Consider the following 21,775-nt stretch of genomic DNA (forward strand, 5'->3'; position numbering starts at 1 on the left):
CTCACCCGCACTTTAAATGTGCACTCTGCCATAAATTCATGAAGAAAAAGGGGCAGCCGACCTCGAAAGCCCCAAGAGAACAGTGTGCGGAGGATGCCTGTCCTCCAACAGGTATCGTATGCTCTCTCCAGATCAAAAAATATTGCTACCGTTTGGCATTTCCTGAGAAAATTGTTCATGATATAAGTGGAGAGAGCAACAAGATGGTCAATGACAGAACGATGCTTTCGGAAACCGCATTGGGCAGGTGTTAAAAGACTTCGGGACTCCTGCCACCAGGCTAAACAGCAATTCACCATACGCTCCAAAACCTTACATACACTACTCATGAGAGAAATGGGGCAATAGCTAGAAGGGAGATGTTTGTCCTTTCCAGGTTTTGGAACAGGAATGACAATAGCTTCCCGCCATCTTCTGGGAAAAGTACTGTCGGTCCAAATTCGATTATAAAGGCAAAGGAGGTAGCGCAGACTACGGTATGATAAATGCAGAAACATTTGGATGTGGATACCATCCGGTTCTGGGGCACAAGAGCAAGAAGAAGAGAGTGCGTGTTGGAGTTCCCTCACGGAGAAAACAGTATTATAGCTTCCGCGATTTTGAGAGGAGAAAGCAAGAGGTCGCACTTCTGCTGCACGTTTCTTCGAGAGAAAGGCTGGCGGGTAATTTGAAGAGCTTAAAATCTCAGCAAAGTGTTGACCCAATGAATTAGAAATTGCGATGGGGTCCACCAAGGTATCATGCGCGACAGTGAGCCCAGAGACCAGGGAGAAACTAGGCGCGCCAGATAACCATTGAATCCGACTCCAAACTTCCGAGGAGGAAGTGCAGGTGTTAAATGAGCTAGTAAAGAAGTCCCAGCTTGCCTTCTTCCTATCGCAGATGATGCGACGGCATCGCGCGTGGAACTGCTTATAGCGGATACAGTTGGCCAAAATAGGATGGTTGCGGAAAACGCGAAGAGTACGTCGCCGCTCACGTATTGAATCACGGCATGCCTCATTCCACCAAGGAACTGGCGGGTGCTGGGGCAAATCGGAGGTGCAAGGTATTGAACATTCTGCAGCTGTAAGAATAACTTCTGTAATATGAGTGACCTCATCGTCGACGCTAGGAAAGTGACGATCATCGAATGTCGCTAGTGACGAAAAAAAGAGTCCAATCGACTTGGGCAAACTTCCAGTGTCACGGGCACATATATGGCAGTTGTGGCTGCAATCTAAGGACACATGGAAAGTGGTCACTCGAGTGTGTATCAGCAAGAGCGAACCATTCAAAGCACCGAGCTAGCAAAACAGTACCAACAGAAAGGTCCATGTGAGAGAAATTTGTCGTGGAGGCAGACAAAAATGTAGGGTCCCCAGTGCTCAGGCAAACAAGATCCACTTGGTGGAAGACATCTATCAATAGTGAGCCGCACGGGCAAGGACGCGGAGATCCCCAAAGCGGGTGGTGGGCATTGAAGTCCCCAACCTGCAAATAGGTGGGCGGAAGCTGACCAAGAAGATGAAGGAGATCAGCTCTTGCCGTTGGTGTGGACAATGGAACGTATACAGTACAAAGAGAGAAGGTGTATCCAGAATGGGAAAGATGGACAGCAACAGCTTGGAAGGAAGTGTTTAAGGGGACTGAGTGGTAATAGAAAGTATCATGGAGAAGAATCACGAGTCCTCCATGTGCTGGAGTGCCTTCAACAGAGGGGAGATCAAATCAGACTGACTGAAAATGAGGGAAAACAAAGCGATGGTGGGGACGCAGCTTTGTTTCCTGAAGACAGAAGATGAGCGGCAAGTAGGATCGTAAGAGGATCAACAATTCATCCCAATTGGTTCAAATGCCACGGATATTTCAATGGATAATGGACAAAGGGTGGACAGAAAAGGGAAGAACGTGGCCAAGGTTGCCCTCAACTCAATGACTGCTCAGAGCCGACGGCTGACAGCGTGGAACAGCATTCAGCCGAAGGCAGAAGATCCTGATCCAGAGGTTGTTTGGGAGCAGCTCCTGCCACCAGTGATCGGCCGGTTGATCGGCTGCCAGCTGCATGCCTTGGCGACACAGACGACGGCCGGGGGGGGGGGGGGGCGGTTACCGCCAGGTGGTGCTGTAGAAGAGACATGCCGTGGTGGAGAAGGAGAGGAACTGGGTTTCTTATTAGCCTTCTTTGAAACAGGACGTTGAGATCAGGGAGGAATCGACAGTTGTGAAGTCGGGGTACATAAAAAATCTTCACGAGTAGGCTCGTTTTTGGAAGTCCGGGTGTCTGATTTTGGGGCTCGTGATTTAGCAGAACCCGATGAAGGGTGAGCCATAGAGTGAGCAGGTGTTAGTGGGGAGGTTGAACGGGCAATCTTTCTACTGGCCGATCTGATGACTGTGACACTAAAGGTGAGATCACAAGTCTGCATGGCTGCATCCTTTGTAGGTCGAGGAGAGGCAAGGACAGTGCTGTATTTACCTGCGTGACGCACAGTGGGCTTTCGACTGGCGAATAACTTTTGAGCAGCAAAGGTCAACACCTTTTCCTTCACTCTGATTTCCTGAATGAGCCATTCATCTTTGAAACTAAGGCAATCTCTAGAGGAAGCAGCGTGGTCACCCATACAGTTGATGCAACGAGGGGGTGGAGGTGGACAAGCACTGTCATGGGCATCTTTGCCACACGTAATGCATTTTGCCGGATTGGAACATGACTGGCTGGTATGATTGAACCGCTGACACCGATAGCAATGCGTAGGGTTTGGGATATAAGGGCGAACGGAAATTATCTCATAGCCTGCTTTTATGTTCGATGGAAGTTGAACTCTGTCAAATGTCAAGAAGACAGTACGGGTTGGAACCAAGTCCTTGTCAACCCTTTTCATGACTCGAACAGCCATTACGCCCTGGTCAGACAGGTAGTTTTGAATTTCCTTGTCGGACAATCCGTCAAGGGAGCATGTATAAACCACCCCACATGATGAATTTAAAGTGCGGTGCGCTTCCACTCACACAGGGAAGGTGTATGGCAGTGAAGTACACAGAAATTTCTGTGCCTGGAGGTCACTGACTGTTTCTACCAACAAGCTGCCATTTCATAATCGGGAACAAGACTTTACAGGACCTGCAATTGCGTTGACACCTTTCTGAATAATGAAAGGGTTGACTGTGGAGAAGACTTGACCTTCATCCAACCGAGAAATAACAAGGAACTGCGGCACTGATGGAAGAATAGTCTGTGGCTGAGACTCATTTAACTTTCGCTTGTGAGCAGACATAGTAGATGATGAGGAAACCATTGCGGAAGTATCCCCCATGATTACCGGCATCTCCGATGGCGTGTTCCTTCCTTGTGGGGGGGCCTCTCTGAGGGCACTCCCGTCTTAGGCGATTGTTCACACCTCAGGTCACAACTCCCGAGAAACAGATGGAGGGACCAATCGGCACTTTCGGAAGGTACCAGCTCGGGTTATCACCCCTCCCTGGGCCTGGCTGTTACCAGGGGGTACATATGTATCCTACCTGTCTACCCGGGGTGGGGAATTACACGTTACCCCATCACCGGCTACGCGTGGGAATGCGTGGGTTGGTCTTTAGACATGCACAGGGAGGAAGAAAGAGAAAGGGAGGAACAAAGAAAAGAAAAGTAAAGAACAGAGGTCTCAAACACCGCAGCGGAGGAGAGGGTAAAGAGAAGAGGTAAGGAAAAGAGAAGGACAAAGGAAGGACAGAGACTTGCCAGCAGAGAAAGCGAAGAAGAGTGTTTTACAGTTTCCAGTGACTGTCTCTGGACGTAGGCACTGAACATACTCCCAGAGGGGGAGAAAGGGAAGGGAAGAGGCGGAGGTGAGGGGGGGGGGTAGAGATGGGGGATGGGGAAGGATGTGGAAAAGGAAGGTATGCAGCCTGGAAAGGAAAAACGGCCACACTACCTTGGGGTCCCGTGCTCACTACGCACGTATCCACAAAAGAGTTGTGGACCCCCGGGGGGGGGGGGGGGCAATAATTTGTTGTAGACTCTTTGAAAATATTATGACCCCAAATATAATAAGATATCTCGGACAGAATGATCTCCTCCATGACAACCAGCATGGATTCCACACACATCGATCATGTGAAACTCAACTTGCACTTTTCTCACACGACATACTGAAACCTTTGGATCAAGGCAGGTGGTAGATGCAATATTTCTTGACTTCTGAAATGCATATGACTCAGTAACATACCAATGCTTATTTCCACAAGTACGATCATAATGGGTATCATGTGAAATTTGTGACTGGACTGGATTGAGGACTTTTTGGTATGGAGGATACAGCACATTATCTTGTATGGAGACACACTGTTAAATGTCGAAGTAACTTCAGGTGTGCCCTAGGGAAGTGTGTTGGGACCCTTACTGTTCATGTTGCACATTAATGACCTTGTAGACAACATCAATAGCAAGGTCGTACTTTTTGCAGCTGACACAGTTATCTATAATGAAGTACCGTCTGAAAGAAACTGCATAAATATTCAGTCAGATCTTGATAAGATCTCGAAGTGGTGTAAAGATTGGTAATTTGATTTAAAAGTTCAAATAGGTACAATTGTGCACTTCACAAAACTAAAACACATAATATCCTATGATTATAAGATCAACGAGTCACAGCTACAATTGACCAACTCGTACAAATACCTGCTTGTAATTCTTCAAAGGGATATGAAATGGAATGATCATATAGGCTCAGTTGTGGCTAAAACAGGTGGCAGACTTTGGTTTATTGGTAGAATACTGGCAAAGTGCAGTAAGTCTACATGTGGTGTGTGGGACTCATACCATAGGACAAATAGGGGATACTGAATGTATATAGAGAAGGGCAGCATGAATGGTCACAGGTTTGTTTGATTCATGGGAGAGTGTCACTAAGCTGTTGAAATAACTGGACTCACAGACTCTAAGGTAAACAAACTATCCCAAAAAAGTCTACTAACAAAGTTTCAAGAAACAGCTGTGAATGATGACTCCAGGAATATACTACAACCCCCCTCTGTATCGCTCATGTAGGGTACATGATGATAAGCACATACAGAGGCATTCAGGAATGGGAAGAAACCGTAACAATTGGTACAATGGGATGTACCCTCTGCCATGCACTTCACAGTGCTTTACCAGCTATAGACTAAAAGAAGAGATCAGTTGATACGACATATCCTGAGGCATCAAGGAACTATCATTTTGGTAATGAAGGGTAGTGTGAAGGGCAAAAATTGTAGAGGAAGATCACAACTTGAATACAGTAAGCTAGTTCAAATAGCTGTAGGCTGTTGTAGTTTTAATGAGATAACGAGCCTTCTGCAGGAGAGACTGGGGGCGAGCTGTGAGTTGTGCTTGGATAGTTCAGTCTATAAAACTTCCTGGCAGATTAAAACTGAGTGCCCGACCGACACTATAACTCGGGACCTTTGCCTTTCGCGGGCAAGTGCTCTACCATCTGAGCTACCGAAGCACGACTCACGCCCGGTCCTCACAGCTTTACTTCTGCCAGTATCTCATCTCCTACCTTCAAAACTTTACAGAAGCTCTCCTGCGAACCTTGCAGAACTAGCACTCCTGAGAGCAGGAGAGCTTCTGTAAAGTTTGGAAGGTAGGAGATGAGATACTGGCAGAAGTAAAGCTGTGAGGACCGGGCGTGAGTCGTGCTTCGGTAGCTTAGATGGTAGAGCACTTGCCCGCGAAAGGCAAAGGTCCCGAGTTCGAGTCTCGGTCGGGCACACAGTTTTAATCTGCCAGGAAGTTTCATATCAGCGCACACCACGCTGCAGAGTGAAAATCTCATTTTGGAGTTCAGTCTATAGTTCACTTGCCCATGAAGGACAAAGGTCCCCGGTTAGAGTCGTGATCCTGCGCACTGTTTTAACCTATCAGAAAGTTCCAAGATTTTGTACAAAATGTAATTTCATGAACCCAAATCAGTCCAATGTGATATTCATCCTGAGAATGTGTAACATTCCTCTCATTACCAATACAGAAGTTCTACTAGGGGTCCTTAGTCCGGCATCTGCAAATGTGAGAGGTGTAGGCACATATTCCATGCTAGGTAACAGTGAATGATATCACACAAATATTTTAATTTCAATGACTGGTGGTAATGACTTATTACACAAGACGTAGGTAAAAATGTAGGCTAATTCTGCCTGGTTAAGAATGTTGTATTAAACTTGTTTATCTGAAAATCAACTGCATTATTTGCAAACATGCTGTCCAAAGTAGTTCTGCATTTTACAAAAACTTTCATTCTAACATTTCATTTTCAAAGACCCAGAGCACTGCCAACAGAATATTCAAAGTCATTTAGAAACATAAGAGTGTAATAATAGCCATAGGTCACTTATGTGAGGGTCATCAATTGTTACTTTCACTTGACATGGAATCTTCATATTCAGGATGACATACTGGATTCTATCTCTTACAAGCCTTCAGTCTAGTTGCAAATCTTATAAAATATTCAGAAAGCAAAGATACTGTTTACTGCAGGACACTGAAGTAATGTGTCAAAATGCTTTCAAGAAAGAATGTGCCACCAGTGCACATGCCACTAGCTTCACATTTCGTACTCCATTGAAAAATACAACTACACCACCACTTATTTCCTCATCACACTAGTCTTCATCTAAGCACTGGTTAATCACTTTGTTTAAATTTGCTAGTATTTTCAGCTTCTCAACTATTTTCAGCTTCTCAACACTAATCAGGTAACTCAGATTCCATCCAAGTTACGCATTCATTAACTTGTGTGTCTGAACACTACAGTGTTTTAATAGTAAGAGTCGTGAGCCTTTAAGATGTAGTTATGGCAAGAGCAGTAGTTTCAGTCAGTGCGTTCTCTCCATTGTTCACCAGTTAATTCTAAGATTTGAGTGGCGTGCAACAGAAAACAAGGAAACTAGCTCAAAATGGCTCTGAGCACTATGGGACTTAACAGCTGTGGTCATCAGTCAAGGAAACTAGCCTATTTAAATAAACAAACAATACTCCATAATTAACTTAATGACTGCAATGAACGTTACAGTGGCCTATAAGCTCCGACTTAAGAAACATGGGCAACTGATTTGCTCAGAAACTGATAAAACATGAGCCATTGATACTTTCAACAACTTAAGATGTAAGAGACACAGCAGCTAGCTAAGTGACGACTGTGTGGTTAGCAAGTTGCTAGGGAAACACTTAAAAAAGAAGCTAATTTTTATACAGCTGTAAGTCACGTACAGGACCATACACGCCCATTATATTCTTACAGATTAACAAGAATTCTACTTCCTAAAGACCAAAACAGTCACCTACGTTATACCCACATTCTCAATGAAATCACAATGTTCTAAGCATCGTGAATGATTACTTGAAATTTCCAATTGCTGAATTTTTCGAGCATGTCTATTATCCCAGAAGAACAATAACATAATAAAGTGTAAATGTTTATGAAACACACCATTAACAAACCTAGCTAAAGCGCTTGGTCTAATGGAAAATAAGTGTGACTGATTGAACTAAGAAATTAAGACTTTAAAACTACGTATAAGAAAGCAATATACTCACAAGAAGTACATGGTCAGCGTCTGATAATGAACACCTTGAACATTTTAGGTAGGCCTCGTAGTGAGACCACCAATGAAGCACTAAATAAGGCGTTCCAACAAGTAAAATCGATGAAATATAAAACAAGAATGTTTTGGCACAGTTACATTTATACCCCCAACATTTTACGAGGACTTCGTCTTCAATAATTTGTACTGTTTCATCTTGCAAACTTTCGTACTCGACATGACTATTTGGTAAGACGCCACACATTCTATACTGGAGAACAAACACACGCACATACACAGTAGTCTGATTCAGGAAGGCAAACTGAAATACAATCTAAATACTGATAAGGAATGACTAAAATCCAGACGAAGCAACTCTTTCATCATGTGACCATTACACAGAACAGGGAAAACAAAGGACACCAAGACATGCACTCTCCAAGGAAAATCCGTCTGCTGTCACTTGACGTAAGTTTAAAAAACAGAGATGTTATTTGTCAAACAGGCGCGGCGTTAGCAAAGAACTTCCTTGCACAACACTTACGGACAAAGAAAACTCTGTGGGTATCGCCTAGTCAGCAGAAGCGTTTCGGCATAATCTCGCTGTGCTTTGGTGATTCAGTGATTGGCTAATGTTCGTGACGTCACTTGCGGCCAATCCACACAATGGGTTGTATAAATAAAACGGAGAATATACTCCATACTCACTCTGCTGCTGACAGCCCGCCTTGTGTAAGGTGATCAAAATCACAATAAAGAAGAAAAAAAAAACTTTATACTCAGATGTTCGGAGAAAGTTCTCTGACTGGCATGAATAAAACAAGTCTGAGAATATACTTAATCGAGTATGTTCTCAGCATGAGTTGAAGGGTGGGGAAGTTGCCCAAAACAAAGAATATTCTCCGATTTCGTATGAATAAAACCAGAGAACTTTCTCACAAGCGGAGAACATTCTCTCACTCTGTTTTCGTAAGTGAGCTCCGTAGCATACTTCAAGCTGAGATAGTACTGCTGTGGTTAAGTGTTACCGAGTGTTTTTAGTGAAAATGGCGGTATTTATGGTTCTCGAAAGGCAGAAAAAGATATACATACTACGAAGGAACACAGAAGAAAGAAACTGTAGAAGTTTATATTGATTTATCAGTGAAAACATTATTTGGCCGGCGAATCACTTTCTTCCCGAAAACAACGAAAGAAGAGGAAGTGCCCTTTGCAACGAATGCAAAATGAAAACATTTTTGCGCTATTTAGAGGATCCAGGCTTTCAGACTGGTGTAGGAGAAGACTTAGGAATACACCAGACAACAGTATCACTAACATTTTCATATGTATGCAGCAGGTTAACAGAAAAACACCGTTGTGGATCCGATTTCCGAGAAACATTAACGAACTATAAACAGCTAAAGTTAAGTGGCAGTCTAGATACAGATTTCCATGTGCAGTGGGGGCGCTAGACTTAACGCATATACCTATAATAAAACCTTCTACACATGGAGACCAATATGTTAATCGAAAGGGCGTTCCATCTATAAATGTGTAGGCGACATTTAATTACAGTGAAATGTTTACGAATGTTGATGCTTCATGGCCTGGGTCTGTACATGACACTAGGATATGGAGAAACTCAGACGTGTACCGAATATTTCGAGAGAACCAGTACAATACCTTAAGTTTAGGAGTCAAAGGACATGGCATTGCATCGTGGTTAATGACAACGTTTCAAAACCGCGAAACATCTGATGAGAGGGCGTACAACAGACTTCACTCTAAGGAAAGGGTGATAATTAAACGGTGCATTGGTCAGGTAAAATGGTGTTTCCCAATTCTGCCAAATAAAATAAGGCCTGCTGAAACAAAAATCCTCTGTGTAATAGTATCCTGTTTCGTTTTGTACAACATAGCAAAACATAGAGGGGATGAGGATTTTGAGCCACCTAGTGACAACAATCTTCCTATATTGGCAAAAGAGGAAGAGGAACAAATAGAGGGCGAGAAATTGTTAATGTAATACGTCAAAACATTGTATAATTAAACCTAACTCATGTATTTTTTGTAATTAAAATATTTTTTCTTCTTCAGATACAATAATATTTTGATGAAAATAAAAAAACAGTGTTCTGATGTCACATAGTAAAATGCTGTTTAGTGTTTTTCTTCCTCCTCTCTCATCGATTTTACTTTCATCAAAAATGGTTTAACCTGTAACAATTCAAACTGGAACAGAATTTTCAGATACTACAGTAAATAAGTGCACAAACTGTTTGACCTGTAACATTTAAAACAGGAATAAGTTATTCTTCTTGTTCCACATTACCAAAAATTGTTTCAAGGGTATGGTGAAGGCATTTGGCAAGTGCTAAGGTAAATAAGTGCATGAACTGTTTAACCTGTAGCATTTAAAATAGGAATAAGTTAATCTCTTTGTTCCACTTTCCCAAAAAATGTTTCAAGTCTGTGGTGAAGGTATTTGCCTGACACAACAGTAAATAAGAGCACACATTTTTTAACATTTCAAATTGGATTACGTTACTCTTATTGTTTCATTAAAAACAAAATTTGTACTAAATTACTTCTTTAAGAGGATATGGAATTCGGTAAATGAAGAGTGTAAACGAACATTCACTTAAAAAGCATATTTTGTTACTAAAAAACGGTGTTGTACTGTGACATTACGCAATTCATTCTATTGTTTTCCTCGTTCTTGACGAATCAGTTTCTGCTGCTTCCTCTTCAGGATATCTAATTGGTACAATAACACTAGTCGTTGCAGTTCAGAAGTTGACAAATTCATCGTCTCATCCGTTTCCATGCTTAGTCTGTATCGTTTCGACACTCTTGCCGGCCCCAAAACAGGTGAGTGCGAAGGTATAACAATTTCTGGACCCATCAGATCTGTAGCGCCTGCTGTGACAATTTGTAGTTGCTGCAAAACTGCTTCTGTTTCGAAGAATGTACAGTTAGTATCAATTACCTACGAACTAACCTCTGGGGAAGAGATGACAGCAGAGGTGGAAGCACCTACTGCACAAGCTCCTAATAAAAAAAAGTAATAGTATTGTGTGTCATGGCTCAGTTTCTAGTTAGTATATATAGCAAGCAAGTGGGAGGAGTTTGTCGAATTTCATGCATAGTACACTGTGATATTTTTACAGAAAAGTGGTCAAATATCAGACGAATTTCATTTTCACATTAAAAATAAATATTTTGCTAATTCACAATTTCAAAACATTAAGCCCATAATGAAAAAACAGGAAAGAATGGGACTTGCCAGGAATTCTGCAGGTACTTGACTTGCAATCCTCTCCGTCTAAAAACTTCAAAAACATTTGTTCCCTATTTTTTAGTGAGATCTTAATGTTACACGTCTTATTTACAGTTGTCTTAGACTTGATACACGGCTCCATATTGTGCAGTTATTTCATAATCTAGTTCTCTGAAGTGTCTTTTACAAAACTAACTCTGTAACGATGTTGTATTTCCACTATACCATCTGCCTTGTTGCAGCCAGAGTTTGTGATTTACTGATAACAGCAGGATAATCTTTTATAATATTCACAAAGGATAATTCAGACTCTTACATTTCGGTACAGAAATAAAGTAAGAAAAACTTTCGGTAACACAAACACACACAAATGAAAACAAAATGAGAACCAAAGATGTTGGATTTTAATCTCTTTGGTGACAACATACTCAATAAGGAGGGGAGGTAGTGAGAAAGAACTCCCAGGGCAGAGTTTATGCTTCGTAGTTTTAATTCATGGAGGTTTTTATCCATACGAAACTGAGAATTTTTTCTGAGAATGTTCTTTTGCTCTGAGTATCTACTCTGGAGAATGTTCTCGTGTTTATTCATACGACCCAATGTGATTTGGTTGCATGGACAAAGATTGCAAAAAAATTTCGTGCGTCCACACGATTTATGCTATTAACGCCCGTCCGCACTCAACAATCTGTCTACGCACATGATACCTGTGCAGACAGATCGTCCAATGTGAACAGGGAATTTGCGCAGATACTAGAATGTGAACAAACCTGAAAGTTGGGGTTGATACTGTGAGCGAAATTGTTCAAATCTGTGGGTTGAAATAACCCCTGCACAGACAGGATAGAGTGTGTGGACAGGAGATCGCTGAAAATCTGGCTCTAAGACGTGTTTAAGTCAGCTATTTGTTTAGTCATGTGTTTCTTCTCTCTGTGTGCAGAATGAATATATATTGCCATCATCTAACACAGCTGTAGATTCCATGTTATGTCTGCTCTTTTGGACATATCCGAAAGAACAGACATCAAGCACTGACATGGGCAATGAATCTACTGCCTTCGGTGTGGCTGCACAATTTCGTCTGACCTGCTGCAGGAATATCAAAGAAGCGAGGGTGGAGGACATGGACGGGGACTGCAGATAGGTGGCGCTGGGTAGGAATGTGGGTTGGCTGAGAGCTGTTCCGAGATCGTCGGCACCAGTACTGTAAACACTGTGTCCTGGTGGCACAATGGTTAATGTAACCGCCTTGTAAGTAGGCGATCCTGGGCTCGAATCCCAGTCCAGCACACACATTCACTCATCCCCGCCGATTCTGCATGAAGTCCCGATGCAGCTAACATCAATAGGTCCTTCACTTTCCTTTCCATTCTCCCCCTCCACCTCCATTTACATAGTATTCAAGATTGTGTTTTTGCACATAGAAGATCATACGATTTTGTAAGTTACTTTCTGACTGATATTTTGTCGAAAACTGACAGTTTGAGACAGTGACTGTGTGCAAAATACAGACTGATTCTTGCAAAGAAGAAAATAACAACCAATTTCCTTCGATAATGCTATTTATTTACACAAATAACGCCGTTTAGCGGTTTCTAACCGACAAGTTCGTCTTCAGACGCCTGCTCATATTTAGATGCACATTTATTGATGTTTACGTTGGTTTTCCGCTCTCTGTCCTCCTTGTGGTGAAAGATCATTGGGAGGGTGGTGCCTTCGAAAATCCCACGTCATTTTGTTGCAATGTTGTGGTCTTGTATTCACGAAATAGTTAAAAAGTGTATATAAAGCACTTATTTGAATAATATAAATCTACATAACGTAAAGCACCACCCACACACAAAATAATTTCTTCCAAATGGGAATATACACACACCAAAAAAAGTTTTGCATCACCCCGGTTCAGATAGACGTTGACAGTGGATATTGTTCCACAGACACAGCCCCTTTGACTGTTCAGAGATGTCACTAAACTCGCCCAAAGATGTAAACAACCATGCATGAGCAGCGCCTATTAGACAGAGGGGGTCCGACAGCCGATCAGTTCACCAGGAAGGAGGTATACAGCTCGTGCTGTCTGTAGTTCAACCATGCTTAGATGGTGAATACCGCGATTCGATCGCGTCTGCATAGTTACTTTGTACCAGGAAGGGAAGTGTCTAGGCGTCTTGGAGTGAACCAAAGTGATGTTTCCAGAATGAGATTTTCACTCTGCAGCACAGTGTGCGCTGATATGAAACGTCCTGGCAGATTAAAACTGTGTGCCGGACCGAGACTCGAACTCGGGACCTTTGCCTTTTGCGGGCAAGTGCTCTACCAACTGAGCTACCCAAGCACGACTCACGCTCCGTCCTCGCAGCTTTACTCCCGCCAGTACCTCGTCTCCTACCTTCCAAACTTAACAGAAGCTCTGCTAACCTTGCAGAACTAGCACTCCTGAAAGAAAGGATATTGCGGAGACATGGCTTAGCCACAGCCTGGGGGATGTTTCCAGAATGAGATTTTCACTCTGCAGCGGAGTGTGTGCTGATACGAAACTTCCTGACAGATTAAAACACTGTGCCGGACCGAGACTCGAACTCGGGACCTTTGCCATTTGTGGGCAAGTGCTCTACCAACTGAGCTACCCAAGCACGACTCACGCCCCATCCTCACAGCTTTACTTCTGCCAGTACCTCGTCTCCTACCTTCAAAACTTAACAGAAGCTTGGGTAGCTCAGTTGGTAGAGCACTTGCCCGCGAAAGGCAAAGGTCCCGAGTTCGAGTCTCGGTCCGACACACAGTTTTAATCTGCCAGGAAATTTCAAAGTGATGTTGTTCGGACATGGAGGAGATACAGAAAGACACGACCTGTCGATGATATGCCTCACTCAGGCCGCCCAAGGGCTACTACTGCAGTGGATGACCGCTACCTACGGCAAATGGCTCGGAGGAACCCTGACAGCAACGCCGCCATGTTGAATAATCCTTTTCGTGCAGCCACAGGTCGTGTTACGACTCAAAGTGTGTGCAATAGGTTGCATGATGCGCAGCTTCACTCCCGACGTCCATAGCGAGGTCCATCTTTGCAACCACGACACCATGCAGCGCAGTACAAATGGACCCAACAACACGCCGAATGGACCGCTCGGGATTGGCATCACGATCTCTTCACCAATGAGTGTCGCATATGCCTTCAACCAGACAATCGTCAGAGGCGTGTTTGGAGGTACTCCGGTCAGGCCGAAAGCCTTAGACACTCTGTCCAGCGAGTGTAGCAAGGTGGAGATTCCCTGCAGTTTTGGGGTGGCATTATGTGGGGCCGACGTACGCCGCTAGTGGTCATGGAAAGCGCCATAACGGCTGCACAATACGTGATTGTCATCCTCTGACCGATAGTGCAACCGTATTGGCAGCACATTGGCGAGGCACTCGTCTTCATGGACGACAATTCGCGCCCCCATCGTGCACATCTTGTAAATGACTTTCTTCAGGATAACGACATCGCTCGATTAGAGTTGCTAGCGTGTTCTTCAGACATGAACCCTATCGAACGTGCCTTGGATAGATTGAAAAGGGCTGTTTATGGACGACGTGACCCACCAACCACTCTGAGGGATCGACACGGAATCACCGTTGAGGAGTGGGACAATCTGGGCCAACAGTGCCTCGATGAACTTGTGGATAGTACGCCACGACGAATACAGGCATGCATCAATGCAAGAGGACTTCCTACTGGGTATTAGAGATACCGCTGTTTACAGCAATCTGGAGCACCACCTCTGAAGGTATCGCTGTATGGTGGTACAACATGCAATGGGCAATAAGGAGGGCGGAAATGATGTTTATGTTGATCTCTATTCCTATTTTCTGTACAGGTTCCGGAATTCTCGGAACCGAGGTGATGCAAAACTTTTTTGATGTGTGTATATAAACAAAGATAGTGATATGCTATAAATAGGTTTTGCTATATGGGAAAAAATATATATAAAGGTAACAATATGCTATACATAGCAATTTTTGAATATATTTTCCCATGTGGCAGAATCTTTTTGATATGTGTGTGTCGTGTTTTACGCTAAGTGGATATACATAAACGAAATAAGTGCTTCATATACTCTTAACTATTTCGTGAAGACAAGATGAGAGTTTTGCAATAAAATGACGTGGGATTTTTCTACGGCATCACCATCCCAAGGATCTTTCACCACAAGGGGGAATAGATAGCAGAAAACCAATGTAAATATTAATGAATGTGCATCTAGAAGTCAGCAGCCATCTGACGATAAACCTGTCGGTGCTAAACCGGTAACGTCGCTATATGTGTATGTAAATAATGTGGTCAGTGGTGGCTGGTTGCCGTTTCCTTCATTGTAAGAATCAACCTGTAAATATTTTCTGTCTGTTTTTTATACCCTATTTTTCTTATTTTTAAACGGATCATCACATGACAACTTGTTTTGAAATCATTCATGTTACCAGATGCTGAAAAAGTAGTATAAAATAATTTCGTCTAGCTTCTTGGCAGATATCCTAGACTTAAACTAAAGTAAAATAATTACTGCTCTGGTGTACTTATTATTTTAGAATACAGATAGTACTACAACAGCGCTATTTGCTGTCAGTCTTATGAAAAATATATACAAACCATTTATATAAGACACAAGAAACTTTCCAGATTGTGATTATTATTTAATCTCCTGATGTCAACGTGATTGATTTACTTCAGACAATTCATTGCATCGTACAATCCTCAATTTATTTTCTATACCTTTTCCCTTTGTTGCCACAATATAAATAACTTCCATTTTCTTGATGGTTTTTTTCTCGTTTATTCAATCACACACTACATTCTGTTAGTCCCATCATGAAGGAGAACTTTCACAGGTTTAGAACAAGTCAATCCAGATGCAAACAGACAGAAGCAGCCATTCCTAGCTATTTCTGTAAGGTTATTAATAACAATTTATGAGTATTGCTAATCTACTCATGCAGATATTTATGACAATTACTGCTAGATTACCTATGCTTTGAAAAAGAATCGTTTCTTTTTCTCTTACACTGTGTCAAATGCACATTCCTATGAAAGGAGGGGCCAGTTTCCTTTCTCATCCCTGCTTTTGCTCCATATTTGATTACTGCACCATCAATGAAATTTTTAACTGTAATTTTTCTTTTTAACAAATATTCCAGTCAGCTGTAGGAGTGGAACAACAGTTACACTTTTACTTTACTTTTTAATATTGAAGTACATCTGATTTCCTGATTGGTTTTTTTCTTTACAACGTGTTGAATATTATACTGCAGCCTTTTCTCTCAATCGCAATGTTCTTTAGTTTCCACCTGCAATAAATGTGTTTGGTCCCTAAAAAGAGAAAAACTACAATGAGTAGGATACATTTAGAGCTCGCTTAGTGGCGCCATATTCCTGCTTCGAGTAAATTTTATATCTGTGCCGATTCCTGGTCCACACACATCGATTTGTCTGTGTAGATATGAAGTGCGCAGAGAAATCGTAAGGTTTGACGCAGTTTTAACCAATTATCAATGCACAGCCAGTCTGCTGTGAGACACGTGACTGGTAGCACTACACCGACGTGATTCTTAGTGATACAGACGACATGTACGAGCGATGAAGTCAACTCAGTTTTAAATTATTACACGCATTAGTATGTGGTGTAGCCTCCTACAGGTGGCAATGCAGGCGCTGACTCTGGCATCCAGTCGATCATACAGATGTCGAATACTGTCCTGGGGTACGTTATTCCACGCCTGCTCGACCTGTTCACCCACTTCTCGTCTCATCATATCCCACACTTGCTAGAGTGGAGAAAGTCAGATTATGATGGCCAGGGAAGTTGCTGTACTTCTTGCAGAACACATTCAGTTTCACAGGCAGTGTGTGGGAAAGCATTATCTTGTTGGAACAACACATCACTTTCATGTTGCAAGAACGGTAATGAATGGGTCTAAAAACATTCTGCAGGCACTGAGCGCTGGTTAACGTCCCCTCCAGGAACACCAAAAGTCAATAAGAGTTGTAGCTTATCGCATCCCATACTATAAGGCCTGTAGGGAGCCAGCGTGTCTCTCACGGATGCGCCATACGGGAAAGCACTCACCAGGTCATCATACATGCAAACATTCACCACTTGTGTATAGGCAGCATCTACTTTCATAGGTGATGACCACGCGCGGCTTTCCATCTTTCAAGTGATCCTCTGATGGTACCAGTTGAGCCAAGCATGTCGATACTTTGGCGGCAGTGGAAGATGGGCTAGAGTTGTACGTATCCATAGTCTGCTGCTAATAATCGGTTCACAACAGTTTGTGTTGACACGTCTGGACACACAAGCCCTCTTATCTTTGGTGTGGTGGCTATACAATCTATCACTGCTGCCCTTACAATAAAACGATCGGCGGGCGTCTGTGCTGTGTGGACGTCCAGAACCTTCTCTGTGGGTATGAGAATGTTCATGGGACCACTGATACCAGCACCGTTGCACAGATGATGTAGCTCGTCCAGCTTGTGTGGCAATTCTCTGAAAGGACCATCCTGCCACTCCGAAGGCCATAATTTGACCCCTTTGAAACTCACTCAGTGGGCTGTAGGAAGTATGAGTGCATCTCCATGGTATGGTTGCCCACTTTCTTCACAACGTTTGCACCACACACAGCCTTCTGGTTTTTGTATGTATCTCTCTCTCTCTCTCTCTCCCTCCCTCTATCTATCTCTCTCTCTCTCTCTGTGTGTGTGTGTGTGTGTGTGTGTGTGTGTGTGTGTGTGTGCGTATGTGTGTGTGTGTGTGTGTGTGTGTGAGAGAGAGAGCGACAGTGAACCAAAGCACTAACTTGCATTAAAGCTGAGCAGGAGGAAGGGCTCGTAGCCTATGACGTTGGATCGAATTGTTGAGGGCCTCAACGATCGCTCAAGGGATCTGCGCTTGGAAGCGCCATTGTGGAACGATAGAGCCAGTATATTCTAGGTGTCAGGAAGTGGGCCTGAAGTCCTACAGAGGAGCTTCTATGTTGCAGATGTATCTGATTAGAGATGTGTGGGACGTTCAGTTCGGCATGAAGATTGTCAATCCTCGACCATCTTGGAGTTCCTAAGATCAGGTGGAGGCATCTGTCTTGAATGACTTTTGGTGGCCAAGGGTTGGATGAGCTGGTAGTTCCCCATGTAGAGTAGCTGCAAAGAAGTGCAGGTAAAATTGTTGCTTGATACAGCCAAAGCTCCGTGTGGAAGCTCACCTGAACATTACTCAGCAGGGGATACCATTGGTGTAGGGGGTACAGTTGAATCCTCTTGTTGTTGACGTGATGAATGAAAAGGAGTTTGCTATCCAGGAGCACCGCTAAGTATTTTTCTTGGTCCATAAACATAAGTTCTTCATGGGGAAGAGTAAGCCTGTCCCAGAATTCAGGGCGTTTGTGGGCGAAGAGGGTAACCTTAGTTTTGTCGGCGTTGAGACGAATATGATTATCTGATGTGCACAGTTCCACCGGGGTGAACTGTCGTTGCAGTTTCCCTGCTGCAGCAGTAATCCGCCGGTTACCAGTGAGTAAGGCCGTATCATCTATGAACTGAGATAGGATGGCCTGGGATAGGATGACTAAGTTGCTAACATAAAAGATGAAAAGAGTTGGGGAAAGGACTGAGCCCTACAGCAGTTTCCACTGATGTGCACGACCATCTGTTGGTGTTGGAGAAAATGCCAATTATATGAAGACAATAGTTGGGCATGGTTTGCAGCTCAAGCAGTTTGATCAAGAGCTTATCAGTTAAAAATCACAAGCGTTTTCTGTATCTAAAAAGGTGACCACTGTGTAATTGGAGACATTAATATTATAGGCTTCATGCTCTGTGACTCACAGTAGTTGAAGTTAAACTGAAAGTGAAGACTGGAATGCAAACTGATATGGCCTATGATGTCCTGATTGTGGATAAATGCTCTCATGTGGCACAATATGACACGTTCCAGAAACTTTGATAAGGTGGAAAGTAGGCTGATAGGAGAACAGTTAGTTGGTAGACTAAGGACCAGTGACACGATTGACCTTCGATAACTCAGGAAAACAACCCAGCGTTATGCAACTCTTATAAATCCTTGCGAGCAGCACTAAGGGCTTTCATGGAAGATGTTTTAGAAGTTCATTCGTAACGCTGTCTGGTCCATGGGTGGAGTGAGTTCCCAGGTGGTGGATTAAAGTCTTCACCTCAGCTACTAGTGTGGTCAGTGGTGGTTCAAGATGTCAAGGAGCCTCTCTCATATTCTGAGTTCTGTGACGTATCCCCACCGTGTTGTCATCGTGAACCAAGTCGTCAGTGGTGTTTTAGGCCTTGTATGCTCCTATGAAAATTTCAGCCTTGCCCAGAGGGTTGTCTATCAGTGTTTGGAGGCCCTGGAGCGGCCGTATCGGCGTCTGTAGTTGGCGAAGGTGTCTGACCAGACTCCAGTGGCAGAGCGTCTGGAAGGAAAAGGAGGCCATTTTGTCTTTTCACATTTCCTCCAAGGTTGAGTTTCTTGGAGAGTCGTTTCATCTCCCTGTGGTCACTGGATTCCTATATCGTTGCCAGCATGATCGTGCTCTGTGCTTGAGGTATTTCAATTCTTGCAATAACGAAGAGAACGTGTTTTGATGGGAGACATGGTGCGTCATGGTGATAGAAGTCCAGTGGAAGGAACAGTGGATCTTCTTTGACGAATTGGAGATGGCTTTATCAGTGTGATCAGTAAGTGACACATTATCGTGGGGCAGACGTTATTATTGAGCCACCTCGCAAAATGTTCCCAATTTGTAATGGTAGACAGTGGAATTGGCAAGCAGTTCAGGGCATCAGACGATACACCAGGCACCGGGAGGTGATCAGATGTAAGGTTGTCGATGTATGTAACTGAAGATCTAGCTGCAGGTTTTTGGGCATTATGATATCCACCACATCTGTTCTATGGGTTGGATTTGATGGAACATTCATCAGGTCTTCTGGTCGGAAGGTTGTAGCCTCCAGGTGCTCCTCCATATAGTAAAGATGTATCTCACATGAATTAGTATGCAGAGAATGCCAGGCAAAGTGTTAGGCATTCATGTTGCCACATAACAGTACCTCAGGGATTCGGTCGAAAATGAGCTGTAAGTCACCTGTTTCTGGTTTCTCCATCACAAGCTTACTGCAGTTTAATTAAATTTTACACCATAAACGTTTTGCTTTTATTTATAAAGCATTTTCTGTGGGTATTGGTGTTCCTGCCTCTTATTTACATATTCTTCCAACTTCTGCTTATTACCTCTTTGTTAGCAGAGGTTGATGTCGAAAGACTTTGATTCACATGTGTACTGGGCAGTTTTTCCTTTCTACATTTTTTCTGACACTGCACTTGCATTATTTACACAATACCTCACATTTGAAATTCGAACTGAAGTTTTGTGTATTCTCATTCAGCACATAAAAGCGAAACATGTATGGTGTAAAATTCTTTTTTATTAAACTGCAGTAAGCTTAAGACAGAGAAATCAATAGTAAATGATTTTTACAGTTTCTGCGAAAGATGGCCTTGCAAGAATATATATATTAGAGCCGTAAGTCGTTCTTTTAGAAGGGTCTCTCAGGATTGAGATAAGCAGCAAGGAAGGTAATAATCCCATAGGACGTGGAAACCGTAATTGCAGTGACCTCAAGAGTTATCATTGGGAAGAGAGCAGAGTGCACATGGGTGGGTGAGTTTTTGATAAAATGTGGCCCATCCACCCCAATGACCATTTGCTCAGTCCATCCTGTAGATAATATAATTAAACAATTTGATAAAGAATTACTTAGTGTTTTTAAATTAACTGAAGGTTACACTGATTTTAGTAATAAACATTAGTAGGTGTAAATGATTTAATTCATAAGAGAGATGTAGAGAACAAAATATATTTAGAAAAAGAACTAAATACTCTTGTTACCAAAGCTGAATACTGAAATGTATTTTAACAAAAATTGTTATAAAATCAGAGTATACAAGTATTCTAGTAGAAGACAACAAAAGAAATAGAAATTGGAAATAAAAAATTGAATAATTTTGAAAATATATTTATCCTTAAAAAAGTTATTGTGATAGTAAAAATATAGGTTTAATAATTTTGATATTTCATTAAATGTGTTTGATAATCTTTATGAAATAACTACTGTTAACAAATTAATAAAAATATTGCATAAATGAAGTTTTCTAACTGTAAAATTAAATGATAGAGTTAAAACTGTTCCATTAGAGGTAAAGTAATTTTATTTAGTAAAATTTAATCTTATGTAAATGGATAACCTTACTAATGTGACAATCATATCTCGTTTTGAAATGTAAAAAATTTAGTGACACACATCATCCAAATTGAAGACAAAGAATTGAAGGTATCTGTACAGTTTGTAAAATTAAATTTATAAAAAGTGTAGGTTTTGGGACATAACCTAACAGTATTTGAATAAATAATTAATGAATTCTATAAATAATGAGAAAAATTTTAAAAGAATAAATATTATTTCTTTTGGAATAGATGATTTATGGCAATCAGATGTAGCAGAAATGGATTCTGGAAAAATGAATTAAAGGATGCAAATATTTATTAACTATGAGTCACGTTTTTAAAAATTATCTTGGGGCATCCCAGTTAAAGATAAAAGTAGTAAAGATATTTCAGAAGTTTTTGAAAAAATTTAGAGTTAAGAACTCCAAGAAGTTTACAAACAGACCATGTTAAAGAATTTTATAATAATTATTTTCTAGAAGTTATTAAAATATGATATGAATCATTACTCATGTTTGTCATATTTAAAGTGTTCAGTTGTTGAAAGATTTAATAGAGTATTAAAAGAAAAAATTAGATAAAATTGTTCTTCAAGGTAATTATAAATGGGCTGATTTTATTAAATGACTAGCTGAGGAATATAATCACATAAAAGATTCAACAATAAAAATGAAACCAATAGAAGAAGGTGAAAAAAGTATAAAAAAG

At 42.0% G+C, this 21,775-nt stretch overlaps 1 protein-coding gene and 1 non-coding gene across 2 annotated transcripts in view; both read right to left on the reverse strand.

Annotated features, from left to right (window-relative positions):
* LOC126470407 (polyamine-transporting ATPase 13A3-like) overlaps positions 1-8,018 on the reverse strand; it is a 287,566-nt gene extending 279,548 nt beyond the window's left edge. Inside the window, exon 1 of the mRNA XM_050098255.1 lies at positions 7,556-8,018. Coding sequence (XP_049954212.1) covers positions 7,556-7,807 — 252 coding nt within the window. The 5' untranslated portion in view covers positions 7,808-8,018. The remainder of the gene's footprint in view (positions 1-7,555) is intronic.
* A 5,047-nt stretch (positions 8,019-13,065) lies between these two features.
* Positions 13,066-13,140, reverse strand: Trnal-caa (transfer RNA leucine (anticodon CAA)). The gene has a single exon. It is a non-coding gene; the product is annotated as a tRNA-Leu (tRNA).
* Between the last annotated feature and the right edge of the window lie 8,635 nt (positions 13,141-21,775).

This window comes from Schistocerca serialis, chromosome 3, assembly GCF_023864345.2.
Source record: "Schistocerca serialis cubense isolate TAMUIC-IGC-003099 chromosome 3, iqSchSeri2.2, whole genome shotgun sequence".
Taxonomy (NCBI): Eukaryota; Metazoa; Arthropoda; class Insecta; order Orthoptera; family Acrididae; genus Schistocerca; species Schistocerca serialis.